This window comes from Triticum aestivum, chromosome 6A (assembly GCF_018294505.1).
Source record: "Triticum aestivum cultivar Chinese Spring chromosome 6A, IWGSC CS RefSeq v2.1, whole genome shotgun sequence".
Taxonomy (NCBI): domain Eukaryota; kingdom Viridiplantae; phylum Streptophyta; class Magnoliopsida; order Poales; family Poaceae; genus Triticum; species Triticum aestivum.
This window is the reverse complement of record NC_057809.1, coordinates 547,738,536-547,751,536: the sequence shown is the minus strand read 5'-3', so window position 1 is coordinate 547,751,536 and position 13,001 is coordinate 547,738,536. Positions and strand designations below refer to the sequence as shown.

The following is a 13,001-nucleotide window of genomic DNA, read 5'->3' as shown; positions in this document are numbered from 1 at the left end:
GTGCGCGGCGCCCCCCTCCCACAGTTTACACCCCCGGTCATATTCTCGCGGTGCGAGGATCACATCACCATCACCGTCATCACGTTGTCGTGCTGACGAAACTCATCGACTACCTGGACACCTTGCTAGATCAAGAAGGCGAGGGACATCACCGAGCTGAACGTGTGCAGAACTCAGAGGTGCCATACGTTCGGTACTCGATCGGTGGAGCGCGAAGAAAGTTCGACTACATCAACCGCGCTGTGAAACGCTTCCGCTTACGGTCTACGAGGGTACGTAGACACACTCTCCCTCTCGTTGCTATGCATCTCCATTGATAGATCATTGCGTGTGCATAATGTTTTTGTTTTCCATGCACGTTTCCCAACATTTTTAACAGTGACATCTGCCTCGAAGTGAGCAAACTCCCGAGCCAACGGACGACAGCAACAATGCTGAGTAGTTACTATCAAAGCCAAGCTTGTAGATTTGACGGAGCCCTTGAACTGATCACTGATGGCAGCAATTGCGCGCTCGATCTGCTACTGGACTCATTTTTTGAGGCGCGCCCTACCAAATCTCCCATGTCCTCTCACGATCTTTAGAGTACTTCTGTTGGCATGAGTAATCTTACTTGATCCATGTATTTTCATCTTGCCCTCCTTTTTGCAAGATCAAAGTTCCACTTATTGTAAAAAAGCTTCCATTTTTCTAAAAAATAGTCCAAAACATGCCCTACCCCCATCTCAAACAGGGAGGCAAAATTTGAGAGGAGGCAAGTACAAGAGCTAACTTTGTGGACTTGGGAGAAGGCGGCAATCACATCAAAGATCCAAGCATCGTGCCGAGGGCCATGGATGATTGTATATAGGGGGGCGGTAGGCGAAGGAAGATGCCGGTGAAAGAGATGAGGCAAAACAAGAGGATGAGAGCATATCAAAAGGATTATTTGAGTGATAAGAGATAGCAACAAATTCAGGTAGAGGAAAGCGAGACGTTCAAGATAAACAATGATAGTGTGAGAGATGTTTGATGTTGATGCTCTTGTTTTTTTGGTCGGGACGCTCTTTTTATTGATGTTGTTATTACTAACATTGTTGAAGGTTCTACACCACAAGCAAACGAGTTGGCACCTAACTGAAGTCCGCCTTCATCCAGAACATCACCGCGATTACGTGCCTAGACACCAACCAATTCGTCATGATAGAGAAGCCAAAAATTTCAGGTATTCAAAGATATTTTTTATAAACTCCTATCTATAACCCAACTACACTTTGTGAGAGGTTCACAATTAGTCCATATTCTTTGATCACTTTTTTCTATTACCCTTTTGTCCAATGCACATTCTTCTTCCCATGCACATTTAGGTCATTGCCCTTATTTTTGTTTCAGGTAATGCAAGTTTTACACGACCACTGTTATCATTTATTCACTAGCCTTCCTATTTGTACACCACCTATATCTCAAAATGATATCACGCCCTCACGTGTTAGAGGCAATCTACCGATGCTATACGCCAATCATTTGTTTGTTATAGCTCGCGTGATCGGGGTAGCAAGTCATAACTAAATACATGGGTAGGGCATTTGGTGGCGAGGAAAATGACATGGGCCCGTGTCTTATTCGAGCTTGCTTGTTGTGCGTTTGGTTGTCTCGCACAGAAACAAAAGGGGGATAATGCTTCACAACTAGCATTGTTGATGGCATCCGTCGGCGTGGAGGGGACGAAAGGAAACCAAGTGGACGATGGAGATCGATGGTATACTTATGATTTTAGAGACTGCCATTGTGCACCCCATCACATCAATACAACACCAGTAGAGTAGGGTTTCACCTCCAGAGAGGGGCCTTGAACCAGGGTAATTGTCTCCTATTTTTTGTTTGGGCTTTTCGGCTAGTCGCGGAACCCTGCCGAGGCTTCTACCCGATTTCACACTAACAATGCTCGGAAACGGGTTGAACATTTCAGAAAGCAAGCATGTTGCTCAATAAAAAATATCTAATCTAATCCCTTTGACACAACAAACCCGTTTCTTGGTTCTATTCCACCAAATTCCAATTAGTTTGGATGTATTTTTTCAACCAAACCCAAGTACACACTGTATCAATGAAGAATAAAATATGAGAGATGATTTGTAGAGTCCATGTCCCTGGACCCTACGATGCAAATTATACCCAATCTAGATCTATATGCCATTTTAGCTTATCGTGCTTTTAATCCTACCACAAACGTATACAAAGACCGGCACAAAGAAAAAACATTATATCTACTTAAAAATAAAATAAAACAAAATTCGATCTTTACATTATATGTTTGTGTCTTTATACATGTGCAAAATTGCATCAAGAAACAACATACTTCATGAACTATGAGGAAAAAAAAGAACCAATGCTCTCAAAAAGAGAATTTTGGATATTACACACTATAGACTCTGATTTTTGTTCTCACACAAACCGACTCGTATCCCATACGAATAAACAACATATAGCCATCCCATGGTTAAACTGAACCATGATCTCATGAAGGTTGAGAATACACCATAAGGGAATCATCAAGTCATATTATTCATTCATGTAGGTCATATATGCCATTATAATATTAATTACCGTGATTACTCAATTTATACGTTGATATTTAATGCATGCTTTCGAATATATATCATGATGAATAGTTAATGTCTACCATTCATACATTGTTATTTAATCATTTGCTTTGGAATGACATGATGAATAATTAATGCCTACCAGTAATAAGACTCATGCCATCTAGTATCGCTTAAAGAGCATTAAGTACTACTCTCTCCATCCCATGATAGAGGGCATTGGTTTTTATGAAAATCAATCTTCACAATTTTTGACGAAGTTTATATAGGAAATTATTTACATCCATGATACCAAATATCTATCTTATGAACATTTACTTTATGATGAATCTAATGCTATCCATTGGGTATTCTAGATATTGATGATTTTTTCTATATTATTGGTCAAAGGTCGTAAAGTTTGACTTAGAAAAATCTTATACAAATTATATTTTAGGACTGGGGGAGTGTGATATTAGATTAATAAATTTGTCTATATCCAGTATCGGGATGGCACTATCTTTACCTATAAACCTGGCCATAGTTTATAAAGTTTGACTCAGAACAAAACTAACATGCTCAACATTTGAAAGAGGGGTAAGCATGTTTTGATAGTGCACATGTCCATAATAATCAATAGCAAACAATTCAATTGATATAGTTGTGGTTGATTTAACTGCCTTAATTTTTAAGGTTAACATGGATGTTGTTGATTCGACTGCATTTTTAGAAGTTCAAGGAAGTGCTTGCTTCAGCCCCCCAAAAGTTTGGGGTTGGTTTTGCAGTTACTTGGTAGATAATCTTGGACTTCACACTGAAGTGAGCAAGCACTTTTCAACAGTAAACTTGGAAGTCTGTCAGCTTCCTGACAGTATGCCATCCGCCTCGAAGTGAGCCAACGGACGACAGCGACGGCGCTGAGCAGTTACTGTCGGAACCGAGCTCGGAGATCGACGGAGCCCCGGGACTGGTCACTGACGGCGGCAGTTGATACCGCGCTCGATCTGCTCTCTGCTGCCGGAGTCACTTCTCCCCAAGTCTCCCCTGCCCCGCCCTCTCGCTTTGCCTTGCCTTGCCAGAGTAGCTCGCCTCCACGTCTACCAAGTCGCGTCACCGCTAGCTTGTCTCTGTCCGCACGGTCAACACCGCTACCGTTTCAACGAGGGTGAGAAGCCTTTGCCCCGTTCAACGACAGAACTGGTAAGTTCTGTGGCTTCTGCCACCACCCCGCCCGCCGGTATAAGACTCCACGCCCCCCTCGAGAACCATTCCTGATAGACAGACGGACAAAGATTTCCGGTAGCAGGCACCCAGAGAGAGAGAGAGAGAGAGAGAGAGAGAGAGAGAGAGAGAGAGGGAGAGAGAGGGGCAGGCCATGAAGTCGGCCAGGAGCCTGTCGAGAGGGGACGGGCGGCGGCTGGGGAATGCGTCGCTCATCGCCTTCATGCTCGCGTCCCTCGTCCTGCTCTCCGTCATCAGGACGAGGCTCTCCCCCATGGGTATGTACGCGCGCGCGCGGACAGACTCGTGCTGATTGATTCTTGTGCGCTTGGTTCTGAATGAGGGGGGATTTATCTTTCTTTGCGTGCGTGCGTGCTGCAGAGAAGACGGGGGACGCCATCAAAGCAGAGGAGCGGCATGGGATGAGCAAGGGAAGCGTCAAGGTGGAGGTCGCCCATGAAGCTGTGGTCACAACTCCGGATTCAGCTGGTATGTTGCCGCGAGCCCGCGTCCCTTGCTTCCTTCCTGTGATGAATTTGTTCGTTCTTGGGGATTGTTTCCGTCTCCATTCGGAGTTGCATGATACGGCAGGAAATTTGATGTTCCTGGCCATATGGGGACTGAATTAATGGGTATCCAATGGAGTTTGTGGGGATCGGACCAGATCTGACGTTGAGCTGACTTTTGCAATCTGCAGCGGAGGAGGAGGAGGAGGAAGAAACTCCACCCAAACCCGCCGACACGTCGTCCCGGGGTGGCGTGAGCGTGCCCGTGCCGGTGAGCACAAGCACCACGCCCGTCCCCGTCGCTGTCATAGACCGCCAGGGCAAGCCGGTGTGCTACGAGTCGGGCCGGCGGTCGGACACGTGCGAGGCCGCCGGCGACGTGCGCGTGCAGGGCCGCAGCCAGACCATCCAGGTCCGCCCGCTGGACCGGGAGTGGAAGGTGAAGCCGTACTGCCGGAAGCAGGACGCCTACGCGCTGTCGCACGTCAAGGAATGGACCCTCCGCCCGCTCTCCGGCGGCGGCCCGCATTGCACGGTCAACAGCTCCGCGACGGCCTTCGTGATCTCCACCGGCGGGTTCACCGGCAACCTGTTCCACGACTACACGGACGTGCTGGTCCCGGCGTTCATCACGGCGCACCGGTTCGGCGGCGAGGTGCAGTTCCTGGTGAGCAGCTTCAAGTCGTGGTGGACCAACAGGTACCTGGAGATCTTCCAGCAGCTGAGCAGGCACGAGGTGATCGACATCGACAACGACGACGAGGTCCGGTGCTACGGGAGCGTGGTGGTCGGGCCGACGTTCCACAAGGAGCTGGGCGTGGACGCGTCCAAGACGCCGACGGGGGCGTCGATGGTGGACTTCCGCGCGATGCTGCGGGGCGCGTTCGGGCTGTCGCGCGCGGCGGCCGAGCCAAGCGGCGACCGGTGGGACATCCGGCGCCGGCCGCGGCTGCTCATCATCTCGCGCAAGAACTCGCGCGCGTTCCTGAACGAGCGCGCCATGGCGGACATGGCCATGAGCCTCGGGTACGACGTGCGCGTGGGCGAGCCGGACACCAACACGGAGGTGTCCAGGTTCGCCCGGCTGGTGAACTCGGCGGACGTGATGGTGGGCGTGCACGGCGCGGGGCTGACCAACATGGTCTTCCTCCCCGCCGGCGCCGTGCTGATCCAGGTGATCCCCTACGGCGGGCTGGAGTGGCTCGCCCGCGGCACCTTCGAGGAGCCGTCCAAGGACATGCAGCTGCACTACATCGGCTACAAGATCCAGCTCGACGAGACGACGCTGAGCGAGCAGTACCCCAAGGACCACCCGGTGCTCACTGACCCGCTCTCCATCCACAAGCAGGGGTGGGAGGCGCTCAAGACGGTGTACCTGGAGAAGCAGAACGTGAGGCCGCACCTGGGCAGGCTCAAGCTCACCTTCCTGGAGGCGCTCAAGCTGCTGCCCCATGGGCGCCAGGCCAAGGCCAACAACTGAGCGCGGCAATGGCCGGGGCCCTATCTGATCATGGATGTAATGATCCGATGTGTACATTGCGCGCGGTCGATGAATCGATCAATTCCATGATGGTTAATCCTGGAGTATAGGTAGAAGAACATATATAGGGGTTTGTTGGTGCTGTTCTTTCGTTCAGTTTCTTTGTTTGTTTGAAGCCTGCATCCTGTCTGTATGAAGTCTACAACTGCAGAATGTAGTGGTAAGATGGAAGAAGCATGTGGAAGCTAATAAAAGGCGAAGGATTACATACTCCTTCGGTGAGGAAAGGTGTTGCTAAGTGCATAAGGGTGGACAGATGGAGTCCGGTCTCTCATCCATTTCTTACCTTTTTTCCCCTTTCAAAATGGAGGCAAAAGTTTACATCATTCCATTAATTAAGAGAGAGTTAATAACATTCACAAAAAAAGAAGTTATAACAACCAGAGCTAACAAACAAAGACTAAAACCCTTGTAAACATTGCTCTCTTGGCAGAATATTTCCCAAATTCTTCGCTCCAACCGTAGCACACGTCGTTGCCTCAACTCTAATTTTGCATTGGATGATGGTGGACATTGTCAAAACATCTGAAGACTCTTTGTATTTATTCCATTTCAAATCGATCAAGCGAAAGAGCGCAGGTGAAGGTGCCCACCGCCTTTCCCCCAACTTTCTTTTTTGCTAGAAAAACTTTCAATCTATGCATCAAACATCATGGTTGTACAAAGAACAAGAAGCAATATAAATTACAACCGTGTTCATGCATTCCTTTTTCCTCCTTTCACACACACGAATTTGCTCCCAAGGAAGAATTGTTAATTTCAGCTATACGACGGTCTTGCGGCCGTCGGGTCTTTGGCTACCACCACTTGGGTATTATCCCAATCCAACGCGGGAGAGTTTTAAAAACTAAAAACAGCCTTGTCTTGCAAAGATTAAATTGACATGCTGATGCCTCCCCGGAAAATAGTGATCGAAAAGCAAGCAAGCAAGCCACCCCATCCAACCCCATCTTTTACCTGGTCCTTTTCTTGACTGCCCCGGTCAGTAACTGAGATGAGATGTCGCCGACGATCCACTGGCGCCCCCAACACGTTACGCGACACGTTACGTGATCAGCGAAGCAAGTCAAAATTGCGTACGTGAGCTGGGGCGCCCGGATAGAAAAGCCCGGCGCTCGCTGGATCCACGCACCAGATAGAAAGGATAGAGAAGTGCTCCACAGCGAGGACGTGAATTCGGGACAGATTTGCAAGGCCAAGCCGCAATCGTGGCCGCGTGTTACCACTAATGCTCTTCATTCATTTCTCCCCCTCCAATCCAGTTTGCGTAGACACATGACACCGTCTTAAATAATCAACCGCAAAGGCAGGCAGGCAGGCCTATGGATGTTAATAAAACGGCAACTGCAGTCCTGCGCGCGGATATAGAAATGAGCTGAGGAGGATGCCGTGTGGACTTGTTCCCGGGAGCGGGATGAAGATGATGAGCGATGGGGACGGGGAATTGTTGTCGCGTGTGTGCGCAGACCCACGATTGATGCCGGAAATGGGGAGAGGGAGTAACGTCAAAAGCCCCGGAACAACGGCCGGGCATAGGTAGATTGATAGATTGCGCTGCCCGGTCCGGCGGCTAGGGAGGCTTGCCTTGACGCGACGTGGATGGCGGGGCGCGACGCCGGAGATGGTGGTGGGGTTCGCTGGACGGCGAGGGCGGCCGGAGAAGCTGGGTGGCGCGAGATGGAGAAGAGGCGGTGCGTTTGTGCGATGGCTGGCAGAGGAGGGTTTTGACCGGGAGCTCGTGTTTGACTCGGTGGCCCACAGACCCACCGTCCGGAAATACTTGTCATCAAAATGGACGGAAGGAGTACTATATTGTAGGAATATCAGGCTTTTTTTTAAGAATGAGGAATGTCTTTTATCTTAAGACTATATCATGCACATTGAATATAGTGACTTCGATGCATTGTATATTGTTGTTGTTTTTAAAAGAGCTTTCATTTAATGTGTTTTGTGAGAGAAAATGTACTGAGTTGTATGGATTTTGGTGCTAAGAACTATATATAAACTAGGATCGGATATGATAGCTCTTTCTTTCCTCATTAAATAAAGTGTTACGTCAGATTTTTGTTTATGTGTCATATGGGTATGATATAGTCCAAGGTGGAGCACGGGACTACCCTAATTGCACATCTGCATTCCGTAAGAGCAACTCCAACCCAATAGCCATCACCCTAGCAATCCAAATTTTTAGCCATTTAAGCTCCAAAGCACGCAAGACACATATTGTTGTGGCAAGCTCTGTATTTAGCCTTTAATATCATGTTATCCTATAGTATTTTACATATTTTTTGTGTTAGCAAAGGGGAGTTAAGAAATCTTCAATGTCTCTTATTTTAGTTGGATGAGGAGTGGGCGCTTTGGTCTATCTACCTATGCATAAATGATGCCATCTTTTATAAGAAAAAAAATGTGCATTCTTGTATGGAAGTGCTACTCTCATGTACCAATTGGATGTGATTATGATTGTTATTACAAAAGTCACATCATAAGGCACCGATGGAGCTTGGTGCAAAGAATCTCAAGTAGATTTTCAGAGAGTTTATGTCCTGATTTGGTCGGCGTGTCACTGATAGGCTCCTCGGTCTTTAGAGTAGTTTTGTTGGCAGGAGTCATCTTAGTTGATCCATGCTATTTTATCTTTCCCTCCTTTTGGCGAGATTGAAGTTTCACTTCTTTGTAATAAACATTGTAATAAGATTGACTGTATGCATGTAGGGATGTAGAGGTCGGAGGTAAGAAACACTTCCATTTTCTATAAAAAAAATGGTCCAAAACATGCTCTACCTCCCTCTCAAACATTGAGGAAAAATTTGGATAGGGGGCAAGTACATGAGCTCTGGAAGAAGGAGGCAATCACGTCGAAGATCTAACCATCGTGTCGAGGGCCATGTATGACTATAGAAGGGGGAGAGGGTGGTAGGGGAGGCGGATGTCGGTGAGAGATATTATGCAAAAGAAGAGGATAAGAGCGTATCAAAATGATTATGTGAGGGATAGCGACAAATTGAGAGAGAGAAGAAGAGAGACGTTCAAGACACACAATGATAGTGTAAGAGATGTTTGATGTTGACGCTCTTTTTTTGTTGGAATGCTCTTGTTGTTGATGTTGTTATTGCTAACGTTGTTGAAGGTTCTACACCAAGCAAACAAGTTGGCACCTAACTAGAGTCCATCGTCATCGTCGAAAACAATGACATACAAACTTTTCCTCGTAGTGCTATGCACAACGGCATGAGCTTATCAATGTTCGACCACATCGTCGTGATTATGTGCCTAGACACAAGCCAATTCACTGTGACAGAGAAGCCAAAAACTGCAGGTATTCAAAGATTAGTTTATACAAACTACTATCTGCAACTCAACTTCACTTCGATGGAGGTTCGCAAGTACATATTCTTTCTTCACTTTTTTCTATTGATCTTTTGTCCGATGCAATTCTTCTTCACATGCACATTTAGAATGCCTTGTCCCGTCGCCTATCATTTTTCAGGTAGTGCAAGCTGTACACGACTACTATTGTCGTTTCTTCACTAGCCCTCCTATCTTTACACGACATAAAGCTCAAAATGATATCACACCCTCATGTGTTAAAGGCGGTCTACCGACGCTATACGGCAACCATTTGTTTTTTATAGCTGGCGTGATCAGGAAAACAAGTCAAAGATGAATACATGAGTAGGGGCATTTCACGGCGAGGAAAACGACATGGGCCCGTGTCTTGTTCATGCTCGCTTGTTGTGCGTTTGGGTTGTCTTGCACAGAAACAAAAAGGGGAGAATGCTTCACAGCTAGCACTGTTGATGGCATCCATCGGTGTGGCGGGGGCGATGAAACGAAGCCAGCGATGTAGATCGATGATTGATGCGTGTTTCCATCTCCTTCAATTAACGATACATACGGTCATGTTGAGCTCCCACTCGACTGGTTGTTTGTTGTAGGTAATCTAATATCAGCATGTATGAAGAGTGGAATATTCTTGAGTTTTTGTGAGGCATTAGTTCAAGTACTAGGTCATTGTGTGAAATTATTATTATTGCAAGGACTGAGGCATAAAATTCTAGATTGCAATAGTTGAAAGCTCATTTGTTTGTAGCCGATATGTTGGTTGCCCATGGCACACATTATCAATACAATAAAAGAGGTGCAAGCCAGTAGACCATTTAAAATTATAGGGACCCGCTAAATTTATAAATGTTGACGACCAATTTACAATTTAGGAACATACACAAGCATAACATTTGAAATAATTTTAATAGTTCTACTCGACACTTTTCTACAATAACTATGGAAATTTTACCCTTTTATTTTTCTTGATTAAGCATATAATCATTGCTCATACATGTGATCGAGCCTACCACGTGTAGAGGCTCACAGGTACTAAGCCAATCAATCATGGTATTAGTTTTTTTTGAAAAGGAGGATAGACCCCCGGCCTCTGCATCTGGACGATGCATGCGGCCATCTTATTAATTATTAAAAGGGGCCATACAAAGTAATACATCAGTCCATCTGAAGTCACCATCTAGGCAACACCTGTTGCTACTCCTATCCCATTGATGAAGGTGTGCCGAATGTCCGGGCCTAATACCAAAGGGACATCGCACCAAACTCTAACACCTAAAGCCGGATGCCCTAGCCCAGCCACACACCGGGACTAGATCCCATACCGGACCGGTGCACTCTCAGAGGTTGTCGCCGCCATCTTCCACCGGTCCATCTCCAAAGCAGAAATTGACCCATCGACCTTGCCTGGCCTACCGTCGACGCCACCACGACGCCAAATAGCTCCACCATCCCGCATGTATCCGCCCACACGTGCTTGTTGAGGGAGTCCTGGATTAGGGGGTCCTCGGGTGTCCGGGCTATTCGATATGGGCCGGACTGATGGGCCGTGAAGATACAAGCAGAAGACTTTCCCCCGTGTCCGGGTAGGACTCCTGTATGTGTGGATGGCAAGATTGATGTCCGGATATGTTATTTCCTTCCCACAAACCGACTTTGTATAACCCTAGGCCCCTCCGGTGTGTATATAAACCGGAGGGTTTAGTCCGTAGAGGCTATCAAAATTCTCATAGGCTGGACAACTAGGGTTTAGCCATTACTACCTCGAGGTAGATCAACTCTTGTAACCCCTATACTCATCAAATACAATCAAGCAGGACGTAGGGTTTTACCTCCATTAAGAGGGCCCGAACCTGGGTAAACATTGTGTCCCACTTGTCCCTTGTTACCATCGATCCTCAGACGCACAGTTCGGGACCCCCTACCCGAGGTCTGTCGGTTTTGACACCGACATTGGTGCTTTCATTGAGAGTTCCATTTGTTGTCGATAGAAGGATCAATGGCTCGCCTTGTCATCAACAATGATATCACTTCTGGAAGGAACCTGACTTCAGGACAGGTCCTCCACCTTGGTGGTTTCACCATGGGCGCTCGCACGGCCGTTAAGCCAACGTTTGCCCCCACAATCACCAACATCACCTCCACATCGGCCTCGAACACTCTGAAAAGATGGATCCGGCGGATGTCACGTCCCTGAACGAGCTGCTAGATCGCATCAACGCCCTGGGGCTTGCAACAGACTATGATCGGATCGGGCTCAAACCCGATCAGAGGGAAATCAAGTCCCCGCCGATCACCCATCTGGTACGATCGTCGAGGAACGAGCCGAAAACACTTCTTCCCCTAAGTTAAAGACCACCTATGTCCGGATCTCCGAGCCCCTTGAGCCGGACACCCTCCCTCGGGAGGAGACTTCATGTCCTCCGAACTTAGGGTCGGACATAGAGCCCGGAAAGCACTTGGATCTTCCTGGACCCGAACTAGTGACCTCAGAGATTTTTTAAGCTCCAGATTCAATCTTGGGTCAGGATTCGAGTTTTAACCTACCCACCCACCACAATCAATACTCTCCAAGTAATTCAGGACCTCCAGACATATGTGACCTAATGTATGTACGGCAGCAACCTCAGGAAATGGTCCATCACTTCTGGGCCAGATTCCTTCTTGTTAAAAACAAGATCAAAAGTTGTTGCGACGACGAAGCAGTTTCGGTTTTTTATCGTAATTGTATGGACGAGGGAATTCTGAACGCCCTCAACCGCCGTCGCATACAGACCTTTACGGAATTATCACACTTAGTATAGAAGTATTGTGCGATGGAAAGCACATGGAAGGCCCAGAAAGCCCGGTTGGAACCTGCTGCCTTTAAGCGGTCCACCACACGGGCAAAATGGATACACCCCTATGAGGCATCCGATCATAAGCCCGTTGGCAAGAAAAAAAACCCTCACGGGGCACGGAATAGTTCTTGATGAACTCCTCGACAAACCCTGTCAGATACATGCGACGCCGAGTACCAAACCAACTCACATCCTGCAGGCATGTTGGGTACTCCGGCAAGTGGCTAAAAGCGGTGAGGCTATCCTCACCAGCATTACTCCAGAGAAGCATTCTTCGAAGGATGACGATCTTAACGTCTTTACGGTCTTTGAGACCTTCTCTTCAAATAATCGGTGCAAAAGGGCGCTCTGCGACCTCGCCGAAATCAACCAAGTAACCGCAATGAGCCCTTGGAATGAAGCGACCATAACTTTCACCACGACGATGAACCAAGGGCCCGATCAGTCCGAGCACCAGCCGCCTTGGTCTTAAACCCAATTGTGGATGGCTTTCGACTCACCAAAGTGCTCATGGATGGTGGGAGTGGACTTAACATCATCTATGAGGACACGCTCGACAAAATGCAAATTGACAAGACCCGCATCGAGCAAAGTAGTACCACATTTCGAGGCATCGTCCCCAGTCGAGAAGCATGATGCTCGGGGAAAATCAAACTTGATGTGGTATTCGGCACACCTGAGAATTACAGGTCCGAAGAGTTTCTCTTCCACGTGGCCCCCTTCAACGGCGGATATCACGCCCTTTTGGGGCGGGATGCCTTCTCACGCTTCCAAGCCATACCCCATTACGGGTACATGAAGCTTAACATGCCAGGGCCCAACGGAGTAATCACTATCAACAGTGATCTGGACATCGCACTCCGCGCCGAAAACAAAACTGCATCCTTGTCCCTCGAGGCACTATCTGAAGCCCTTGCGGCCGAAGAACTAATCACCTTGCGATCCACAGTGGACAAAGACGATGTGATCCTCAATAAGAGGCCCAAATCCA

General features: G+C 47.8%; 1 protein-coding gene across 1 annotated transcript; it reads left to right on the top strand.

The window, feature by feature from the left end:
- Positions 1-3,812: 3,812 nt before the first annotated feature.
- On the top strand, positions 3,813-6,050 carry LOC101664691 (alpha-1,3-arabinosyltransferase XAT3). Its single transcript, XM_044550763.1, has 3 exons — positions 3,813-4,060; positions 4,164-4,271; positions 4,480-6,050. The coding sequence occupies exons 1-3, from the start codon at positions 3,937-3,939 to the stop codon at positions 5,766-5,768; spliced, it is 1,521 nt and encodes a 506-aa protein (XP_044406698.1). The 5' UTR covers positions 3,813-3,936; the 3' UTR covers positions 5,769-6,050.
- The last annotated feature ends 6,951 nt before the right edge of the window (positions 6,051-13,001 follow it).